This window comes from Amphiura filiformis, chromosome 3 (genome assembly GCF_039555335.1).
Source record: "Amphiura filiformis chromosome 3, Afil_fr2py, whole genome shotgun sequence".
NCBI lineage: Eukaryota > Metazoa > Echinodermata > Ophiuroidea > Amphilepidida > Amphiuridae > Amphiura > Amphiura filiformis.
In genome coordinates this window covers 63931254-63955419 of record NC_092630.1, presented here as the reverse complement: position 1 = coordinate 63955419, position 24166 = coordinate 63931254, and the positions used below count along the sequence as shown (strand labels likewise).

Genomic DNA, 24166 nt, shown 5'->3' with positions numbered 1-24166 from the left:
TAAACTTTCTTTATCTGTGTCAATAATAGAATACCGTATTGATTTCAACGGAGTATTGAGCTGTATGGAAAAAATATTTATAATACAGGGTGTTGACACTGTGCACCGTTTCTATATTACACCCTAAAAAGGCGTAGGAAACATTAAGAACACGTGAAAATATGCAAAATTTCCTTGAGACAATTTAAGGTTTTAAATTCAGGTTCCCCAAAATCTTGCATGTGTAAGGGGGGGCAAAGATTTTTGGCACGCCAAAAGGGGGGCAAAGGTTTTTGGCACGTCGAAAGGGGGGGCAAAGATTTTTGGCATACCATTTTGAGAATTCACCACCCCGGGGGTACACATAATTATTGCACCACCCCTTATTAGTAGTATGTATCATTGATTCATGGATTGTAATGCATGTAATGATCATGTATGATTGCCAATCATGCAATGCATGCATTGCATGTGTGTGTGCTGCTGCTGGGCCGGGTAAGCTTAAAATTCCAACTCCCAAGTCTTTCCATTGTCATTGACAATGACATCACACTTTCCGTACAAAATAGTGCTTGCGTTTCCGGTCATTAATAAAGCTAGGCTAAAGGAAGGTAACCTGATATATTTGGAAAAGGAAAATCAAATTCTTTAAAACTTAAGGGGGTACTACACCCATGGCCAATTTTGTGCCTATTTTTGCATTTTTCTCAAAAATTATAGCGCATTGGTGACAAGTAAGATATGTACAATGTATATTATAAGGGCAAGGACCACAACTACTGTACTGAAAATTCAGCAACTCAAGGCAAGTAGTTATTGATTTATTGATCAAATATTGGTTTTCCCTCATTTTTGGCTGTAACTCCACAACTGCTGTCTGTGCTGAAATAAAATTTCCAGTGCAATAGTTGTAGTCCTTGCCTCCTATCATATCCATATTTTACTTGTCACCAATGCGCTTTTAATTTTTGAGAAAAATGCAAAAATAGGCGCAAAATTGGGCAGGGGTGTAGTACCCCCTTAAAGTAAACTTGCGTAAATAATAAAACATGTTGTCCCTTTCAAAGTAAACATTCATGCAAAAAGAACACCAGTGGCATAGCGTCATAGCCTGGCTGGGGCACGTGCCCCCTCAATCGATCTGAAATTTTATAAAAAGTTAAAATTGCAGAAAAACAGCTATGCCCCCCCAATCAGATCACTATATCCAGTCTGGAGCTATGTAATCGGCAAACTAACATATAACTAAATTATAAGGTGGACAATTTAGCATGACGGCCTGCCAATTTACGCTTCCTGAAAACACTCTTGCACATAACATACAAAACCACAAACTCACTAACTTCAACTTGCACTACTCACAAAATAATATTATTAATTATTACCGATCCTGCAGAATAACTTACATAATCGTCAATTTCATGGAATCCTGTTGCTGAAAATCGCAAATTTCACAAAGAACTGTCAAATGCGCTGTGGATGCGCTTCATAAATCACAGGTGTGAAACTGACTTTAGGGCAATTCCACGGTAACGGAAGGACATTTGCACTCTAAAACGACATTTCAAACTTGGGAATCAAAAACACCTACCTTTATTAAAAATATCAAACAAATGTTACCATTTCATTGTAACTAATACTGCTTCAAATTCCACATCTTTTTTTCACAGAAATACCTTTCGTGTATGAAATATGAATATTAATGAGCTCGGTAACGGAAGGACAGTAAAACGGACATGGATTTTTTACCTAAATTTCTTTCGCATAAATTATGTGAATTTTGTAAGGCAACATTGTTTTCAAGGTGGGAATGTAATCCTTTGAGTGTTAGCTACTTAATATCACTTTTCATTTGAATTTATGTGTTTCGGTAATATAATTACAATGCCTTAAGTGGATTAGCCATGGTAACGGAAGGACAGTAACGGAAGGACAAAAGGTTTACTAAATTTTAGGGGATAATAAAATACATAAGAAATACAAAAATCATGAAAAACACCACAGTATGTAAAACTTTCAACTCTCATTGAGCTATTTTGTACAAAAAACCTGTAACAACATCTGTAAGGTTTTTTGAAGAAATTTCATTGTAAACATATTTTAAATTATCTGTAAGATAGCTCAAATGACAGAGCACATTGAACTCTTTCATCTGATACCAAATGTGTCATTGTAGCATGTGTAATTTCAAAGTTCTAAGCATTTTTCAATTTTTTTCTCATGTCCACTTTGGTGTTGAATTGCCCTTTATACCACTCGCTCGCTTTTGCAGAAAAGCGAAGTCTCATGGCACTGGGGCATGACGTCATGGACGTGTGCAAAATTTCCGACGGGCGCCATATAACCCGTTTTGTGATTGGTTGCAAAAACCATTCATTGCAATCGTAAGCCAATCAATGAACGCTACGGCCTTTTACGGTATTAATTTATGTGACCCCGCCAGTAAAGTACGTCTAACCTGATTGGTTTACAAAACTACTTTGACAATTGCTAAGCCAGTCAGCGTGCTCGATGCTTAACAACCTCGTAGAGGTTTTCGAGAGGCGAATTCATGTGGTGATCCAGCGATCGAGTATAAATTCAGCTTGACAACTGCTTTCGCAGGTGCAAGAACAATCACAGACATTTACACAATGAATTTAATGACTTATGAAATGACATGCATCGGCTGGATTTTACGATCGAGGTAAGGTTTTCGGCCTGTCCCTGCGTGAATATTCTTGGTTTTCTGCATCAAAGATGCTTGCGATGACCAGTTTTTTGCGGACACTTTGATATAAACAGAAACAGGTAACTTTTATACGTCATATGGTAGAAACAATAGCTGTACAATTGTACAAAATATACATTTTGTTATAGGCAGGGTTATAGCCACGTCGGTCGTGCCATTCTATATCAATACATAGTGTTATTAGTCTTATTATATAAACCAAACAAACTTTAGCATTTTGTTTCAATAGAGTGATTGATGTGATTCAGTATATTTATTTTTGATATTTTGTTTGAAATGATCGTAATTCCAAATAAGGAGCGCTGTTATTTACGCTCCCGACTATGCTTTGAGGTGCGCAGTAGGAGCGCCTGTGCGATCGCGCTCCTCAAAAATAGTGGACTGTAACCTGTTTGACAGCCTCATCCCCCACTTTACCCCATCAAAATGCAGATTTTGGTATCAGGTGAGAGCTCATATTTTTGTCATTCTAAACATATTGAAATTAGGTTTTCCAAGTCGGTATATTTATGGAGAAATATATGCTGTACGTGAGTTTTAAAGAATTTGATTTTCCAAATATCAGGTCACCTTCCTTTAATAATGAGAGATTCTATTTTTCTCATTAACATATTGAAATTAGGAGTTCCAAATCAGTGTATTTCTGAAGATATCATCAAAAAGTGTTGAATTAGTCTCAATTAAATAATTATTGGACAACTGCTTGGTTACTGACCAGTGTTTAGAGTAGAGTATTGAAGTAATCCCATGTGCAATTTTGGTTCATTTTTATCGATAGGGTTTTAAGATATTACCTTGTGAAAAATCATAAGTTGCTTTTTGAGCCCAGTTTACATATTATTTACAAGTTGATCTAAATAAGTAAATACATGTAAGTATAGACATGGATGCATGTATCAAAACTAAACATGATTTTAGGTTCATTTTTCAATGTATCCAAAAATATTTGGATTCTATTTTTTAATCACTAATTTTTGGGTAAAATCCAAATTCAAAAGTCATTTTATTTATAAATATATTTTGATATATTTCAAGAAGATAGGTCAAATCAAACTCCCTGCACAGAAGCTCTTCTTTTTAGCCCAAGAAACATGTTTTGGACCAAAATAGGGTATTGGTACAATTACGTAATTTTGAGCACTTCATGCGCACTAGCCCTTTAAAAGCCAAATTTCACCTTCATTTTAGGCTAAAATAATCTGAAATTGTATAAGTACAATAAGCACAATTGTCCCAGTAAAAGCAGCCCAAAATCTGCTCATCCTCGCTATATTTTAATGCTTCAGTTGCATCAGATAAAATCTGTGCACATGCTACCGCACTGTCACTGCATTACTGGTATATGATTTGTGCCTTAGTGTCAGAACTGCTTAATTGTGGCCCAACTTTGTATCCATCCAGCAGTGTTTATTGAGAAATCTATCTCTCATTATAATTATGATTATTGGTTGATTTCAGTCTGCCAGTATAAGAGTACAAGGACGGGGAATCCAACAACGATGCTGCAGATATTGTACCAAACCAGAAGGTGGAGCCAAGCCAGAAGCTCAGCCATCACAGCCTCCACCAGTGCCACCAAAGAAGTAAGATTTTTTAATTTACTCTTTATTTTACATGTATAAATAGTCCAAAATCAGGCTATTCAACACTTGGACACATCCTGAGCATGCTGAGGATGCTAGTGGAGGAGCCCTGTAGAAGATATATTCTTTATGTTCCATCACATGGCAAAAGGAGACCAGGGTGACAATCTATCTTACATACATGTACATGTGGATACAGAAGCTGTTGGGGGATACCACCAACGATTTACAACCAGGTGTCATTCCTTCACTAGCTAGATGGATCGTGGGTGCTTAGAGAAACTTTGTAGATGCCTGTTTCGCAGTCAAATGTAAAAAACAACAATGCAAAATACAAAGTGAGGTGACATGATACAACAAAATGTATAAAAATGAAGAACATGCAAACCTTGCTAGTGATTTTAAGTTCTTAAAACATTTGTTTAAATGCACTTTGATGAATATAAAACCATGATTTTTTCGATAATTTGTTCAATTTGATTATGTTTGTTCATTTGTGTATTAAATGTTCAATACAGTAATTATTAATGAGATATTGTGATTGATAATTTATTTAAATTTGTATTGGTACACTAATTTCATGAACAATTTTCTTTACAGATCAGGTGGTGGAGTATTAAAAGTCCTTGGTGCTGGTGTGCTACTGGCAGGGGGGTTAGCTGCTGGTACTGTGGCCTATGCTAAAACTAATCCAGAGTTCCGTAAACAGGTGGAAAGTAACTGGCCTGTGTTGGTCCCTATCATGCCATATTTATTGAATGAAACGGCAGAGTCAAAAGACGGTGATCAACTGACATTAGGAACCAAACAACCTTCGTAAGTATATGCCATAGCTGCTTTATCAGAGCACAGGGAAATAGACTAATAAAGGACTCCATTTATGTGAGAACCGTTTTTTGGAGTTCAAGAAGGCTTCAACCAAATGTTTTGTTGAAATAAAGAAGAATGTCAACACTGAAAAGGCTTGAATGGATTCAAGATTCAAGATTTTATTTTTTTAGTTATTTTACAAATTTGGCTAAAATACATCAAAAAGCAAAATAAAATTACATTGAAAAGAAAACAAAGAAGTTAGACCCAATGGCTAGTCTGGAAGATTTAGAATCAGAATCAGAGATGGGCATTTTGTTATATCAACATTGAGTGTGATTATTAACACTACTGTTGGTTTTACAGGGGACCACTTGCTGAATTTAAGAGTCAGCTGGAGAAGAACCGAGCATTAAAACCATCTACTACACATGAGCAAGAATCTGATGAGGATATTGGAAGTCTGCCAGGTCTCTCAGCACATGAACAAACTCCAACAGGGGAGGTAAGCACTGGTATCTGTAATTTAACATGAAGATGATTCAAACTTGTTTGCACCCCCCACACATACAAACCCACACACCCCACGTTAATATGCAAACGCAGCCGACTGAATCCGTACTCAGTCGATGTACCAAGGATGTTTTCTGCCATTTTGTTTGTGTATTTTTACCTAGCAACTGCGGACGTTATATCTTCATATATGATAGAGGACGTATTTTGCAAATTGCAGTCATTTGCAGACCTCCTTGAAGCAGACCTTATTGAACTGAGGACGGTCCCCTTTGCAGAGAGGTCCATGGTTTAAATGTGAAAAATGGGTGTGTGTCCTCGTTTACTGGAAAACATCTACGCAATCACAAATGAGATACGATGTAGCAAAATTAGTGAACTTTTATTGCATATTTTTCTTTTTTCGCTTAAATATTCTTGCCCATTGTAAATGTTACAATATTCTGAGAATCCCATTTACCATTTTAGTGGTATTATGCTTATTTTAATGCAGGCACCAGCAGTAAAAGTGAGTGTCACAAAGAAAGATGAAGCATCAAAGAAAGAGCTTCTATGGAAGAAAGAGAAAGAAGAGAAAAGGGCTAAAGAGATGCAGCAAAAACTTGCCAAACAGGAGGAGGAGGAAAAGGCCAATGCTGCAGGTAAGAGGTTACATGGAAACAATTTTTATGCTTTTAAGTATTAAACAGTTAGTCAAATAAACTTTATTTCAAAATTATTACGAAGAGATAACTTTTGTAAGTAAGTAAAAATGATGCTGAAATTCGAAATGTTTTAAACTGAAGAAAAAACTCTATAAAACTTTTTTCTAATGGCCATAAATTTTGAGTACACTTAAGGTTACACGAAGAAACGTATAAAAAACGTATAAAAGACGTATAAAGTTGTTCTTTAAAACCGCGTTTTCTCAGCAATCAAATATCGCAGTGAGTCAAATGTTGGTGCATGGACGTATCTTAACATTATTTTTGTGTCTTTATACAAATTTTTAGAATCCGTTTGAAAATCCTTCGTTTAAATCATTTTTACGCACCGTGTTCACAAGATCAAAAACACGTTCCATGCAGTTTTTTTCAAATATTCGCTCCGTATAAAACTACGCCGAGTGATTATTTTCTCCTTTTTTGTATTGAACTACAAATCGACCAAAGAAATAATGTTGCCATGGGGAAGAACCAAAAACAGTACCGATTAAATTTTATTAGCCTGTTTTTGGGAAAATTTTTCGAGAATCTTGTACCACAAAACACTGTTATGTTACATTATCGATATCTGGATTGTGGAACATTAATTTTGATTTCTAACTGCCTACATTATTGCTCAAAAGTATGTCGATTCCTTTCCCATTTGAATTTCACTCCAAATTTAAGCTACTTTTGCAAAAATCGAGGTTTTTCACCATCGATACCTCCGACATTTACAGCGGTTTACAGCGGTTTATCATAAGAGCCTGGTATGCACTATTCCATAATAGTCAGTTTGAGATCAATCGATTTCACAGATCACTCAGTAGCTCAATCGGTTAGCGCGCTGGTTCGGGCTCACGTTGGACTATATAATACTATAGTTTTGAGCTGGAAAACTTTGGTACGTGTTCGAGTCCCTATGTGGTCCATTCCATCTGTTTTATTTTATTTTTCTCTCACTTTTTTCTTTTTTCTTGTTCGTTTCTTTCTTTCTGACTGCAGCGATTGATTGTTTTTGCCCGTTTTTTTTTCATTATATTCAGGAATTTTTAGGCTATACTAGTCTAGGCGCGGCCTATGAATATATTTTTACAAATTAGATTAACAAAATATTTGTTGTTGGTTTTGTTACTGTTGTTGTAGTTATTGTTGTAGGCCTATATATTGCATAATCAGGGTATAAATAGGCATACTAGGGCTATTATAGCCTATAGAAGCATTGATTTATTTCACGACAGATATCATCCAGGATAATTTTAAAAATTGAAAATTTAGAAAATCCAAAGGAAAATTGCCGAAAACGGCTGCCCACAATCACCCCCCGCCCATATCAGCCCATATGGTCCTATCATGGTCGCCCCTTCCCTATCCCTGCAACATATAGGATGACTCACGAGCCGCGGTTTGTCCGTGTTCTAGTTCAGATTGATAAACTATTATACGCGTGAGTTCATTCTTTTCTGCATGGCTGTTTCCATTATTAACTTCCGCCCCTCTGGAATCAAGCCTTGAAAATCAATTGCATTTAACCTTAAGGGATCTAAAATGAGCATTTATTGCGTTTTACAGTATTTTTTGTGGGACATGAGAGCACCTCAGACCTATCGAATTGCATTCTGAATCTGAAGCATGTCTTTCTGATATCAAATAATTTTCATTTTTGAAAATCACAATAATACAAATTTAATGACAAATTATAAAAATTTGATATTTTTCAAATTTTTGATATATAACAGTCCTCAAGTAAATTATATAAATCTAATGACATATTCTTAAAGTGTATGTAGCAGGGAGGAAAAGCCGACGGTCAATTGAAAATTTTGACCTTTCATATTGAAGATATGGATTTTTTCCCAAAAAGACCTAATTTTTTTTGGTGTTTTGGGAAAAAAATCCATATCTTCAATACTGAAAGGTCAAAATTTTCAATTGATCGTCGGCTTTTCATCCCACCTACATACACTTCAAGTATAAATCATCAGATATATAAAGTTTACTTCAAGTACTGTTAAATATCAAAAATATCAATTTTAATGATTTGCCATAAAATGTGTATTAAATTGCAATTTCAAAAATCAAAATTATTTGATATCAGAATGACATTCTTCGTATTCAGAATGCAATCGATATGTCTGATGTGTTCTAATGTCCCACAATAAATACTGTCCAAACGTTCATTCCCCAGCCCTTAATTTGACTTGAGATTGTTAAAGAAAGATGAGCATATGACAAATTTCAACACTTCTTTGAAACTTGAATCAAGAATATGTGTAATAATAATGAATTCTTGGGTATTTTGTTCAGCCTATGAAGCCATCTTGAGCAACATCACAGATTCCAGTGCAAGCCTGACGCAAGCAGCCATAGAATCACAAAAGAGAGCTGTAGATGCTACAAGTGTGCATACAGAGAAACTTAAAATAGCGCTAGATGATGACACTGTAAGTTTAATAACTTGCTCTTTTCTGATGTTGCAGTTTTCAAAGCATACAATAAAATGTATATGAAGTAAATGATGCCTCTTGAAATGGGGATTATAAACGTGTGTGTGACTATTATGTGAGCAGATCAGGCCTCAAACTGAAGGCACTGAGACTGTATTATGTAATTTTTATCCCCCTGGCTTTAGCCATGAGGGGGATATTGTGGCTTTAGCCATGAGGGGGATATTGCGATAGTGTAATCCTTCTGTATGCGTACGTGTTTGCCGACAAACGAGGACACACACAAGATTTTTCACCCTAAACTGTGGACCTACTTCCAACCGAGGACTGTCCTCGGTCTCAAACTGCTGCAAAAGACCTCAAATGCATGCTAGATGCTGTAAACGCTATTTGCCTGAAACCGAGGACCACACGTGTAAAAACTACCGTCCGCAGGGTGATGGCTAAAATTCCGTTTCGTATTATACACACAAAAAATCCGCCATGTTAGTCCACGGTTAGGCGATGAAGACAATCATACACACGTCCTCGGTTAGATAGCAGAACACAATGTCCACGTTTGGAGGCAAACACAGACGGGGTGTGTGTGTGTGTGTGTGTGTTCCATTTTGGTTAGGTTTTGGTTTTCGCCTATTTTCTCAGAGACTAGGGATCGCACATTCCTCAAACTTGGTGGGTGGGTGCATCTTGACCCGAGATAGACTGCGCTGCATTCCTTTTTTTTTTTTTTTTTTTTTTTGATAAACAATCCATACGTTTCCATGCATGAAACCATTTAAAATCTATGACGAAACACATCACATCTCCAGTGACTGCCCTGCCCAGAGAAAAAAGGACTGCGGTAGTTGGATATGACCTGTGTGACCCACCATATCTTAACACATAGACTCAACCTCTTTCATCTCAAATCTGAGATGAATGTTAATGAAGTAAAAATCAATGTGGGTGGTAAATCTTAACCAATAACAGATAGGCAAGCATACATGTTTATGCATTAGCCCAACCCACTGTGTTCACTGAACCCAACCCACGTGGGGTAGCTCTATCTGTGTCATTCAGATTTCCTTTGACAGCTTAACCATCGCGTATATGTGCGCGACGTCAAGCGTATACATTGGACCTTGTGCAAATAATACGCGCCGGACTGCTATTCAAACAGCTTAATTTATAAAAAAACAAAACCACAGGATATGTGCATAAACAGCCAAGACTGCATTTTTAATGAGGTAACATCATACCCACTATAGAGTGCATAGTTCATTTTATATTCGAAATACAGTAGACCAGTTTTCTCGTGGATATCTGAGCTGTTGAATCAGAACAGGAATGATGAGTTTTCCATGGTCAGGTCAGAGAGATTAATTTAGGGAATGATAAATTAAACTGGTCTACTACAGTAGACTAGACCCGAGACAGAATCGGTTTGTATTGGTTAGTGGGTGAAGGTCACTGAGGCCCGGGGGGGCCACTCAAATATAATGATGTAAGCATGCGTGACCGAAAAAACGCGTGAAAAGGGGTGTTTTTTCTTGGTTGAGCACGTTACGCGCGTGACGCGTTATAGGGGTAAAAACGGTGATTTTCATGAAAAGGGGTATTTTTTAAATCGTTTGTAACGCATTTAGGGTACCATTTTAATCTGCTGAAACTACGATTCGAAAAAAGTTTATTCCAGTGCGGAATTCCCGTTCAGATAGAAATGTTTACAGCATACTCCAAACCTAGAGTGTCACTCTATTATGCAAATATATTTCATGACGTATTACATGTGATTTACCATGGCCTTGTACTTCTATGTAAAAATACTGTTCAGATAAAAAAACGTGCATATTAATTAATGACGTCATATGAATTATGATGGGTATATAGTTCAGTGGACAGATGGGGGGACGAAAATATCATGTATTTCAAACCCGATTTCAAAAAGATTTTCAAGACTTTTATAGATTCCTCACATTATTTACTACACCTGCTGGTAGATTTTTGAGTTTCCCCTTCTCTGGATTACTTTAGGAAATTATATTTGCGGTAGAAGCATGAAAAGGGGACACGATACCGGGACACGATACTTTAGGTGCCGAATTCGGAACCAAATACGAATACTGCTTAACGTTGCCTCTGGACTGGCTAAATTACGCTGTATATTGGTATTTTATATTCTCACAAAACTACTTTACGAGAATCCAATCAGATTCATGTAACAATCTGCGAATCTGAAGGCCTCATGGTACACTCTGAATTCATCGTGTCATTATTTATATGTAGGCTAGACCTAAATAAGTGATACCGGAGGGGGGTAGGGCATGCCTATAATAGGGAGGGGTAGACTTTTTAGTGTTCAATAACAAGAACTGACAAGTTAGTAGGCCTACAAAAAATTGTTCAAGTTGTCAAAATCCATCAAAACTTGTAAAGTGGGTCAAATTTAGACAAAAACTTGTTTAGGGGTCAAAATTAGACAAAAACTTGTTTAGGGGTCAAATTTTTGGGGAAAGCGCTAAAAACTTGCTTAGGGGTAATTTTGCTCACAGAGGAAAACTTGTTTAGGGGTGTTCAAAAAATTTGGTCACGCATGCATTACACTCTCATATTTGAGTGGCCCCCCCGGGCACTGAGGTCATCCAGGGGTCATCTGAGGTCAAATTAGCAAAAACTGTCGTATGGGCATGGAACTTCGTGGGTACAGTCAACATTTAAAGCCAAATTTTTGGAAGGTCATTTCGAGGTCACCAGGGGTCATCTGAGGTCAATTTAGTAAAAATTGTTGGATGGGCATGAAACTTGGTGGGTACAGTCAACATTTAGAGCCAAATTTTTGGAAGGTCATTTCGGGGTCACCAGGGGTCATCTGAGGTCAAATTAGTAAAAACTGTCGTATGGGCATGAAACTTGGTGGGTACAGTCAACATTAAAAGGCAAATTTTTGGAAGCTCATTTCGAGGTCACCAGGGGTCATCAGAGGTCAAATTAGTAAAAACTGTCGTATGGGCATGAAACTTGGGTGGGTACAGTCTATATTTAGAGCCACATTTTTGGAAGCTCATTTCGAGGTCACCAGGGGTCATCAGAGGTCAAATTAGTAAAAACTGTCGTATGGGCATGAAACTTGGTGGGTACAGTCTACATTTAGAGCCAAATTTTTGGAAGCTCATTTCGAGGTCACCAGGGGTCATCAGAGGTCAAATTAGTAAAAACTGTCGTATGGGCATGAAACTTGGTGGGTACAGTCTACATTTAGAGCCAAATTTTTGGAAGCTCATTTCGAGGTCACCAGGGGTCATCAGAGGTCAAATTAGTAAAAACTGTCGTATGAGCATGAAACTTGGTGGGTACAGTCTACATTTAGAGCCAAATTTTTGGAAGCTCATTTCGAGGTCACCAGGGGTCATCAGAGGTCAAATTAGTAAAAACTGTCGTATGGGCATGAAACTTGGTGGGTACAGTCTACATTTAGAGCCAAATTTTTGGAAGGTCATTTCGGGGTCACCAGGGGTCATCTGAGGCCCAGACAAACTAGTACCTAGACCAGTGACTTTGGTTCGCGTAGTGAAGCCGACACTGCTTAGCAACGACTTTGAAAAGGACGCATACCCGGACGCAAGCAAGCAGATATGTTCGCGTCTATGGAACATGTTGCATTTGACGCGAGCGATAATGGCGCAACAATCACGCAAACGATTGCGTCTTTCTCTCCAGACATGAACGCTTAATTCTCCGCGTCCGACCACCCGACCAAAATCACCTTGGATACGTGGCTTCACCTACTGCCACGGTTAGGGATGGGCAGTCATAGGTCTAGGTGGTATGTCTATGATCTGAGGTACAAGTTTACTGACCGCCCAGCCAGGGGGATCGCGTGGTTCGAGAACCGCCTATTTTTTCAATTGCAATGGTGACTTTGCACAGGTGGTTGTTCCTATTTCAAGGCTAGGGGTAGATACATGTCATGTAATTGTTTTTATATATAATGGTGTACTTGCTCATTCAAATGTTGTTTAAAGCACAGGTTGTTACAGAATTATTATACAGGAAATACTACATATAACAAAATAAATTTGCTTCTTCAGAAAGAAACAGAGGAGAAGGAGAAGCAGTGGAAGGAAGTGGTGACTGCAGCAGAGACCAAACTTGCTGCTCTCAATGATGCAGAGAAAAACTCAATATCTGCACAGTAAGTTAACTGATTGTATCAATAAGGTTTAGAAAATTAGCATGAGATTGAAAATGACAAAGGTTGTCAATTTGGTAATGACATCAGGGTAATTTGTACTTGGTACTTATTTGTGACACATTTTTTGTCATTTCCAAGGTGTGATCATTCAGGTAGCAGCTGTTTGCATGATATCAAATGAAATTCTTAGTGTCTGTATGTCTATAATCAGATACTATGTTAACAGCGATACATTTAATTGAAACGAAGGTGACAATAAATAAATTTCATCTAATTTTAAATGAATCAACAACATTTGTGATGCATTCAAGCAAAATCAGTCGGAACTCAGAAATATTGATTTTGAGATACAGCCAAACAAAGGAAATATTTCCTTTTGTTTCCTCTTGTTTTGGAAACTCTTTAATTGCGCATATCTTTGGAACTGGTTGTTCAATTTCAATGGGGTTTTCTGGAAAATGCAGCTTTGTAAATGTTTTTTACTATCCTGTAAGAAACTGAAAATTTAATATCTCCGAGTTCCGACTGATTTTGCTTGATCGCATCACATTTGTAAATGTGCTGAGATTATACAGATTTAATTTAGCTCATTGTCATTAATATTATGAAATTATATATATAAATTTATACTCTTGTTTACAGAGAGGAGCTACAAAAGTTAAAATCTGTTATAGGAGAGAGTAAGAAGAGCAAGGTCAAGGGACAGCTTAGCCCGGCAATTATAGGTGCAGAAGAAACTCTGAAAATGCTTACCTATGACTTACAGCAACAAACATCAGAAGTAAGAACTTTGCTTGATTTCCTGATGTATATATGTTTAATAACCAATTATATTTGCTTATTTTAAAAGGGTGTGTCTTAGATGTGCCTTTTTCGCAATATTTTTCTTTTATTTAGAGCATTTTTAGGTCAAGTTGTGTGTCAGTCAGTTAGTCAGTCAGTTTGTCCTTCAACAATTATGTAAGGTGTTTTGGTCTCACATGAACAGTTCAAATCCTATTGTAACCAAACTTATGTCATAGCTGCACTATGGGAACCCTCATCTATTGGTGGTGTTCAAGGTCATTTACTGAGGTCAAACGTCATTTGAGGTCAACTTGTAATGTTGTGTTTTTAAGATTTTCTGCATACTCAGTTAATGCTATCTGTCTTATATTTTAGGTTGTTAAAGCCCAGATTGAAGCAAGAATATTAAAAGAATACCACACACTGATTGAGGAGGGCAAAGAGAAGTTTAAGAAAGAATTAGAGAGCATTGTGCCAGATGTCAAACTAGGCAGGCGAGGTAAGGGATACATGGTTATGAAATGATGATAGTCATATGTGATGTGATCAAGCAAAATATCAGGAAATATTGATCTTCAAATATAGCCAAACAAAGGAAATAATTGCTTTTGTTGCCTATTGTTTTGGAACCACTTCAACTGTTCATATCTTTTGAACTAAATGTCATTTCAATGGGCATTTTCTGCAAAATGTAGCTTTACAAATGATTGATGCAATCATATAGAAAACTGAAAATTAAATATGCCCAACTTCAGACTGATTTTGCTTGATCACACCACATATATGTTTCCCCCCAGTTTTATTCCCTGTTGTTAGGTTTGTCCACCAAACCCAACACTTAAAAGATACCAGCTCATCTGTGCTCATGTACAATAGAATGTATGAAGACAATTATCTAATAAGCACGAAGTTTCATTACATTATTATCAATACAGAAGAGTACAGGACTTCATTAGCCTACTAAGTAATCACATTTTTTTTTGAGAAGCAAACCTAATCTACAATACAAAACACTGAACAAAAGACAGTCAAACATGCACTCACACTAGTCACCCAAATATTCATCAATCATACCCACAGTGTTGATGGTGCCAAGACAGCCATGTTATTTTAACTTAAAAAAAGAAAAAAATCATGAGGCTTCTAGATCAAGGGTCCATTGCTTTAAGGTTAGTTTGCTAGAATGTGCATCTGTGAATATGAAATTTCGGGCACAGAAATAGATAATTCACACAGCCATCATGTTTAGTTTGAAAACGTAAATTATTCCTGTGAAACATTATTAGTTAAAAAACCTAAATGTGACATGATCAAGAGGAATGAGTCACATGTCAGCCCTGGTCAAAAATGAGTTTTACCAATGTTTCTAAAGAGGACATTTAGAGCTTTCAGAAACTGAAAACCCCATGTTGATACGACTTTTCGTTGTGAAGTTACGTAAATTTATCAATCGCTGAAAACAATATAAAACAAAAGAATTTTAACACTTCCTATATCAATATCTCAAAATCAATATTAGTGACATCCGACTCATTTCCCTTGATCGTGTCACAAATTATCTCACAAGGGGGAAACTTTTTCACAGTCACAAAATAAGTGGTTTTTTTTTACAAAATAAGTAAATTTGTTACAAAAATAGCAATTGGTAGAATCAGCTTTAGCAATTTTATGAAGAAACTGGTTAGTGGAGATTGCCCTGTGAAAAAGTTCAAAATAAAATGACATCAACTGTGATTCAATGGTGCATTTGAAGTTAGCATTCTAAATATGATTCCAAACCACTTCATCCAAGATGAGCAGAGAATCAGTCCATTTATTTTAAACCTCAACAGCAGCATGGTCTCTCAGAATAGAGTAAACATACTTTGAAACTTTAACTTCATTCACAAGAGAAGCCAAGATTTTATTGAAAACATTTTTGGAGTTCAGAAACCATTTATGTTCAGACTCTACAATGGCTTCCACACTGTCTTACAGCAAAGTTATTATGATGCTTTTTTTAGAAACAATTGAATACCTGAGTGGAAGAAGGGCCCAACTCCATCAAAACTGTTTTCGAGATATTAAGAAAAAACTTAATATTTGGAAAAGTTTTATAGACAGAATGTTTTCACCTTCAGGGGACCTTTAATACATAAACATACAATATTACATACATTCAAAATTATATATGATGTTTCCATGGTAACGGTACAGGTCTTAATACGAGCTGGAGTTGGGCCCTTCTTCCACTAATATACTGCAAGATAGTGCCAATTCCGTAAGCAGATGTGTTATAAATAGCTACAGAAATTTGGTAATTATCCATTAATTGCACAAATAGAAGCATGTAGTATGTTAGCAAGAAAGTTTATTGTAGTGAAAAGCAGAATTCATGGATGAACAAAATTCCTCTTTAACCCAACCATGGAGATGGGCCTTTCTTCCATGAAAACCATGATTTAAGTCTAAGTGGAAGACTATTTCAAGAGTGGATTTTGGCTCATCTTTCACACACAAGGAAAAACAGTCTGCTTGCAATAAAATGCTGGGTCTAACTCATTTTCGTAAAAAAATGGAGTTGGACCCTTCTTCCACTCAGGTATTCAATTAAGACCCTCATTATATTCTTAGTTTTCAACATATCATTCACAATTTGTGTTATTAGTACACATGCATTTGATGCAAAGCTTAATTAAACTCAGTTGGGTTGGAATATTCAACTTTTACCACATAGCGAATGGTAAAACTATATGTAAACTGCTAGCAACTAAGTACACCTACAAGTTATGTTTACATAATTAACTTAGAAATTAAATAAAAGTTACAAAATGTAAACAACAAATTCTATAAGATCAATATGAATACTGGTCTTTGCAAGGTGCTGCGTATGTAATTATTATTATAATATTAAAGCTCTTCATTTCTATGATTTCAATCTACTCTAGGTAAGAAACTGTCAGAGGATGAACTCAACTCTCTCATTGCCCATGCCCATCGTCGTATAGAGCAGTTACAGAGGCAACTTGCTGAACAGCAAGCCATGGAACAGAAGAGGTTTGCTGCGGCTTTGGACATACAACGGCTGGAAGATGAAGCTATTACAGATGCAGAAATTAACAGGGAATTGGACAAACAAGCAGGTGATCTGGCTTTTGAACATCAGAAGAAGGTAATTCTTAACATTAGGGTGCAAGCATTGCTGACTGATTAAACACAACAAACTTTGTTTTACAGCCTAACTTCCCTGATCTGATTTTCATACGAAAATATTTTTTAAATCTTTTATGTTGCATTTCACTCGGCATCTTATTATGCTTCTTGTCAATCAGTACTCTTCTTGCTGTTGTCGTTTATTCTGATATGATTGGCACAAATACAAGTCTTACCTGGAACAGGTTGCATTGCTCCTAGAAGCATCCAGGACAGGTAGAACCATCATGATGTCTCATGCCCTTCAGCTAAGATACTCTCATCAGGCAATTATTTTCTGTACCTTGTCAGTTTCATATTCTTGCGAGTCAATTCAGTTGTACCCTACGTTATGTCAACAAGAGAGGTGGAACAAATATAAGCAAGACATGACTACATGAGGCAACTAACTTGACTTACTTGTAGAAACCGTCCTGTCAAATGGCCTAATTCAAAAAATCTAATTCAATAATGCTCTCAATATTTTATTTCTCTTCTTGCCTTATCTACACTAAATGTTGTACCACAGCAGATGGTTTGTACCAATTTCTTCACATTTGCAGTTTTTGATATGTTTATGCAACAAATAGCAGCTGTCCCTGTTTCTAAAGATGTTTTTACCATAACCTGCTAATTAAATTAGGTGTATTCTTGTTTTCAGCATTTGTCATTTTGTGGGCTGCAAGAGTAGAAGTTCTCTGCACTGTCTGCATGCTCCCAAGTTTTAAAGTGAAATTCCTATGAAATGGCTCCTGTGTAATCTATTGATTTTATATTGTGCCATTTGATCTCTTAACCTGTTCTGCAAATCTTTCATTTTGTGTAATTAGGCCCCCCAAAATAAATTGTTTGGTTGCCCTTCCAAGACAAAAATTTGGAGGGACGATAGGTTGACCTTTTTTGTCATGGGCTTTTCCAAATGTAATGACAAATGCTTGATCATTTTATGGTATAAAAATATGCATTTTTGGACTGAATTTAAATTGTTTTTAATCAAATATGCATTTAATAAATAAAATGTCTTTGATACTGTCCAAATTTAAGGTTTCTTCTAAAAAAGTGATTGAAAAAACCCAACCCAAGATTTCAAATTTTTTTGGCCGGTTGCTGAGGGCAACCAAACATTTTTTTTTTTGCTTTATGAGTGTAGCCATCTTTATAGATGTATTAGTAGTAGAAAAACAGTTTATTAGAATTCTTCTTATAAATGGAGAGAGAGTTACTCAAAAGTTGAGATACGACATTGGACATGAATACTTGACTTGTTTTTATTTGCCTCCACTTCATTAGTTGTGTGGAAAACAGGAGGTGCTTGACTGCTAGCCAATGGTTTAATTTGCCTGTTGTGTCTAGAAAGGCAGTTGTTATATGTAGTATTACATTTATGTGATTCTGTTATTATGCTCACATTCAGGATGTGAAAATATGGGTATTGATTCAAATTGTACAATAACATGTAACATGAAGTTCATTTCTAAAAATAATTAGTCTTTAAAGAGTGCCTGTCAGATTGAAATAAAATAAAATATATTCTATCATCTCTCTTGATATTTCCAGATGAAAGATATTAGACGAGAATATGAGGAGGAAATGAGAGTTCAGTTAAGGCGCCAAGCAGCTGCCCACAGTGACCATCTCCAGGAGGTGCTACGTATTCAAACCAAAGAGTTTGAAGAGGAAATACTGAAACATGAGGCACAGGTGAGGGAGGAAGAAGTAGACAGATATAGAGAGAAGATGGTGGAATCTTTGGGCAAATTGAGAGGAATAGAAGCCGCTATTGAAGGTAAGTTTTGCATCATTTTAATTTTGGTAGGGTTTAGTGTGAATTGAAGAGTGATGTTAAATATTTGATATGAAATGAATATATCATTGATATCATCTTGTGCTGTGGGATTCATGCAATCTACCAATTAGCAACAGGAAAGGAAAAAATGAAATAAATGGGCTATTGAAGTAGGTCATTGACAGTACTTAAAATGTATGGTCTCTATTGTAATGCTTACGGATTAGTGTAAGGCATGGGCTTTGTATAAAATTCATAAAATAGACCCTTTTTATATATTCTATCATGCATTTTACAAGGGGTCACTTCCACTGGCAGCATTTGCATTATACCCATTTGAATGTCTATGTTACTATTGGGCAGTCATCACATATTTAATCCTGTGCACAAGGAGGAGACTGCATACTGCCATATAACCCTTTTTGGGATATACGGAAACAGGTCTATAGCTTTGTAGATTTTGTTCATTTTGAACAATTCCTAAGAAAAAACTAAGTTTTTAACTCACGTTTTAGTGACGTTTCACCACTACACTAGTGGCTTCATCAGACTGGCAACTCATCACATCTGACTGTTTCCTTTTATGGGTAACAGGAGACGCCCGTAGAGGGCGTGATGAGTTGGTCAAAGATGTTGTTGAGTGCGTAGGCCCCCTCGTCCTTGTTTAGAGTGTCATGTCCTTTTCTGCGGATCAAAATGGCTTCCTTGAGCCACCTGGTAGTCTTATCAGCTTCACGATCATGAACTCCTGTTACCCATAAAAGGAAACAGTCAGATGTGATGAGTTGCCAGTCTGATGAAGCCACTAGTGTAGTGGTGAAACGTCACTAAAACGTGAGTTAAAAACTTAGTTTTTTCTTAGGAATTGTTCAAAATGAACAAAATCTACAGTTGAAATCTACATTCCTAATGAACTTGTTCAAAAAAAAAAGAGGTCTATAGCTTAGAGACTTGAAACAAACAAACAAACATTACAGAAACTGGAAAACAATGAAACAGAATACAGAAAATGATATGATAAGGAAGTGGCAGTAGGTGCAAATTTTAGACTGTTTTTATTGTGTAATTATATGTGCAGGTCATGCTCATCTTGAGAAACAAGCTAGAAGGTCCCATGAACTGTGGTTGGCATGCGAGACATTCAAGAGGACTATAGCAAGAGGTAAGATGAACTACTTGAAGATCAAAAACAAATGTGAGATTGAATGTAGCAGGTGACCACTGTTATATAATGTTGAACTCCATAATTCTGTTTCAATAATATGTGACACAGCAGATCAAACATGTATCCAACTCATAAAAAGTATAAAACTCATGTAAGGTTTTCCAAACTTATTGCATTGCTAAGGAGTTGAATGTGATCTGATAAAATCTGGTAAATACAGACTACCCTACATGTTGTTTTAAACAAAATGTAGATGAACTAGACCCCCTACACATGCACATCTTTTTTTCTACCGCACATCAGGAAAAATGGGACTGCTACCAGAGATACCTTACATTATGGACTATATAGAAAAGAGTTGGTGAATTTATCTGTTTTGTGTCTGTCAAACAGCAAAAAAACTAGCAGGAAAGAATTTAAACTTGTTCAACACAGACACATTTTTTTTTCTTTTCGGAGAAATGCTTTTTCATCTTGGGCAATGTTGGTTAGCAAATTCTCTACCAATTTTCAAAACATTATTAGTATTATCTTAGTGTAGATTGTTGAACAGTTTTAAATTGTTTTCTGTAAGTTTTGTAAGTTTGTAACCAATAGGTATGAGAACTTGTATACAGGATCAAGAAAACTAATTGGTTAGGATTTTTTTCTTTACATTTGCAAACCACAGGTAAAGCAGAAGGTGGTACACTGGAGGACAAGCTTAAACCACTAGCCAATGAAGTAGTAGCAATTAAGGAAGCCACTGAAAACAACCCATTTGTTGATGCAGTAGCAGGTGCTATCCCAGAAACAGCTCTGACACGTGGAGTATTCAACGAAGAGTCACTAAGACAAAGGTGGCAATCAGTTAGAAGGATGTGCCAAAGAGTCGCTATGGTAGGGGAAGAGGGGGGTTCTTTGTATCAATATTTCATCTCATACTTCCAATCATTGTTACTTTTCACTGATCCGGCACCCCCTACAGTTGATGAAGAAGTCGATGTAGCAAATTTGGATACATGTAAGCTTTTGTCATATGCAAATTATTATGTAGAGCAAAATGATTTTGAGCAGGCAGTTAGGTATGTAAATCAGCTGTCAGGAATGCCAAGGCATGTTGCCGCAGATTGGATAAAAGAAGCTAAGTTGCTATTAGAAACAAATCAGGCAGCAACTGCATTGTCAGCACATGCTTCCGCATCAGGGTTGGGTGGTATCATATTATGAATAATGTAATGTAGTGATGTTACACAGAACACTCAAGTGCATTAAATTTGTGTAAAAAAGTTTTAGCCATGTTTTCCAATTATGAAATACAGAGCGAACAGTGCATGAGGGTGAGAAAAGCTATGACTGGAACATTTTAGCTAGGTAAAACCAAAGCTTATTGTTCAAAATACTTTCCCATTTTAACAAAGACTAGAGTAAATATGGCAATTTGCTGTCTTCAAATCTGTTAGTAAATTATTTGCAAGGTTTTATTGACTGCTTGATATACAGTGGACAATGTGGGCTTATTTTATTCCCTCCCACTTTATGTCTCCTATTTTTTTGAAGGCGGTAATGAAGCATTATTTTGGAACAGACATGCACTGTACATTACTTTATTTTGTGGTATACAACGTGCTGAACAGTAAAAAAATGTATATGATTTTTATAGATAAAAGAGAAACCGATGGGGCCCATCAAGAGAATTCTCAAATATTCATGAGAGCTGATCGTTCTGTATCCTGTGTCTAACAACTTGTGCACTGTGTTGCTTGCCTTGTCTTGTTTGTCTTGGCATTCATATCAAGAATGAGCTTTGAAAAAATTATGCCCTAGCTATAGACCGGCACAGAGTGGGCATAGCATTTTCTTCTCTTACACTGCATGGAATGATTGACCCTCGTAAACAGATGATGCTGGACTTTGCCAGTTAGTGCAGTTTGTTATAGTTTGGTTCAACTCAAGTTCAGTAGTGACGTCAATGCTTTTTTGCGGTTGCGCCGCAAGCGTGCCGACAAGCCGCCCCTGTACACGTGCGTGGATACTCAGCGCGTTTAACTTTACGCGCGCGATTCGATACTGCGGCGAGCAAAAGACGCACCTACGTCACTACCAAACTTGAGGTGAACCAAAGTATAGTCTATGACTAGTTTATTCCAAAATGACCAAGTTGATACATCTTTATGGTATGCTGCTTGATGTCACTCTTACTTCATGATTTTGTTAAAGTGATTATGCATGTTTAAAAAAATGTGCTACATCACACAGGGTTTAAAACACACATAGCACAAGTGGCAGCTTGAACAGCTTGTATTTGAATCATGTGCTCTTAAAGGTCATACTATTATCATTTCACTTCACCCTCAAAGGTTGGAGTGGTTAATGGTATACGTAGAGAAGTCTCAGCAAACACAAAAATGTTATAAACATGTTGTGATTTTGGTCAAAATGTTTGAATGAAACATTTTTAAAAGTTTGTTATGGAAAAACACTACAACAATAGTGTCAAAATGTTATTAAAAATATTTTTGGCAAACAGTTTTGCAAAATAATTTGTCAACACTTAAATAACTTTATGTTAGAAAGTTTTCAAGTTTCCAGAAATGTTTCTTTATGTTATTAAAACGTTTTATATTCTTTTTATTAACCTGTCATCTAAACGTTTGCTGTAAAACGTTCAGTGTTTGCTGGGATGCAATGATAGATGCAAGTATTAGTTCCCTTGTTAAAGTATGTTTGCCAGAAGTGTGTGAAATCATTTGGCAAAAACATGACTAAATCATGCATTGATTAAAGCTGTTATACAAGATTCCAGTCTCTCTCTTCCCTGTACATGTGCAACACGCATACTAGGTATGTCCAAGGCGCAAACAGGCCCAAGCAGTGTTGGCAAATAGTGGAAATAATAAATGGTAATCAACCCATGAGCTATCTAGAATTAATATGAGTGCTAACACATGCTTGTAAGCTGCCATGCCACCATTTTGTGGAAATGGTCAGTACCTGGCTCATTCATTCATATATAACTCATACTTCAATTAAAAAAATTCTCCCCATATTGCACCTAGAATTGATATTTTGTTTTGAACCATTGCTGGAGATTTTAATAAAATGTCACAGTAAAATGGTTTTGCAAGAACATAGGTGACATGATCTGATTTACTCAGGCCAAAGGGTAGAATTGTGAAAATAAAGTTGTAATATTATTGGTCATGAAGTATGAGGTATTTTGCCTATCCAAGGGGGCAAAGAATACATTTGGTTCCCAAAAGGATAAATTTTCATTATTTTAAAATCCTGATTTAGCCGGAGTGTGCGGTTTCCCCTTAGATCACACCCATTAGCTACATTCCTGGCGGTATAGACTTGAGTTTAAGTGAAAATATTTGTTTACAATCTTACTTTTTCATGGCAGTTGACTCATTCAAATGATTTGGGTATTGTTGTTTTCTCTTTCAGTATTTTATTTTATGATAATTATCAAATAGACTGAAAAATAAAAAAACACACCCTATTGTTTAATTCCTTGGAAAGAGTTCATGGAAAATTAATGTACATAGCTTGCATTAATGGCATCCATGTTCTTGGCGCACTAAATGTGTAAAATCACAGGGTTTCAAATCTGTTGTCCTTTGAAAGGAATTTAGGGTGATTCTCAAAAGCAATACAATGAAAATCAATACAGTGTCCAAAATTTTCCTTGATGAATGTGTGGTTTTAGAGAATCCAAGTGAATTATGCCAGTTGTTGCCAGAATCCATTCACCAATACTTAAAATTTCATTCATAGGTATATATCTGCCAAAAGATGAAAAGTTTCAGGTCTGTATATGAAATTAGTTTTAGGTGATGCATATGTTAATAATTTTATTACCATCCATAATGAATATCTAATACTTAATGGGATATTGTACATGATTGGCATACCAACATGACTCTTGTTAGCCGAGCTGATTTTGCTGTAAACCTTTCCTGGTATTCTCATTTAATGGTAGAATGAATGCGACTATAATGTATGTGCATGGCGACTGATGATTGAATGAAATAAAAAACAATATCATTATATAAATTGACTGTTTGCATTTCCTCTTGTTGTAACACATTGTTTTTTATAGGGGGCCAGGACCCGCAGTCTTGTTTCCGTCTCTGGATAACGGAGCAATACATGTGCCTAAGGCGACTTTGGCATCAGTTATGATAGCCCTACCCCATTGTCAATAAATATGCGTAACCCAGTCCTATTTTTATTTTGTGCACATGTTTGATTGTTTATAGACTGTCAATGAAAGGCCCTTCAAATATCGCTTGCTTGCTGAGAGCTGCTAAGTAGACGATTGCACAAACCGGAAAATGTTTTAAATGTCGGGTTAAA

At 36.4% G+C, this 24166-nt stretch overlaps 1 protein-coding gene across 2 annotated transcripts in view; it reads left to right on the top strand.

Moving 5' to 3' along the window:
• Positions 1-23865, top strand: part of LOC140148937 (MICOS complex subunit Mic60-like) — a 29531-nt gene extending 5666 nt beyond the window's left edge. The window contains exons 2-14 of one of the 2 annotated variants that reach the window (XR_011858540.1): positions 4169-4293; positions 4894-5109; positions 5470-5608; positions 6110-6257; positions 8607-8743; positions 12814-12917; positions 13560-13698; positions 14079-14202; positions 16631-16854; positions 18432-18660; positions 19739-19822; positions 20496-21737; positions 21930-23865. Coding sequence is in view for 1 of the 2 variants with exons in the window: in XM_072171048.1 (XP_072027149.1) it covers positions 4169-4293; positions 4894-5109; positions 5470-5608; positions 6110-6257; positions 8607-8743; positions 12814-12917; positions 13560-13698; positions 14079-14202; positions 16631-16854; positions 18432-18660; positions 19739-19822; positions 20496-21034 (2208 nt within the window). In the remaining variant the exon portion in view is untranslated. Of the gene's footprint in view, positions 1-4168; positions 4294-4893; positions 5110-5469; positions 5609-6109; positions 6258-8606; positions 8744-12813; positions 12918-13559; positions 13699-14078; positions 14203-16630; positions 16855-18431; positions 18661-19738; positions 19823-20495 lie in introns of both variants that reach the window. The other variant, XM_072171048.1, reaches the window with a different exon arrangement.
• The last annotated feature ends 301 nt before the right edge of the window (positions 23866-24166 follow it).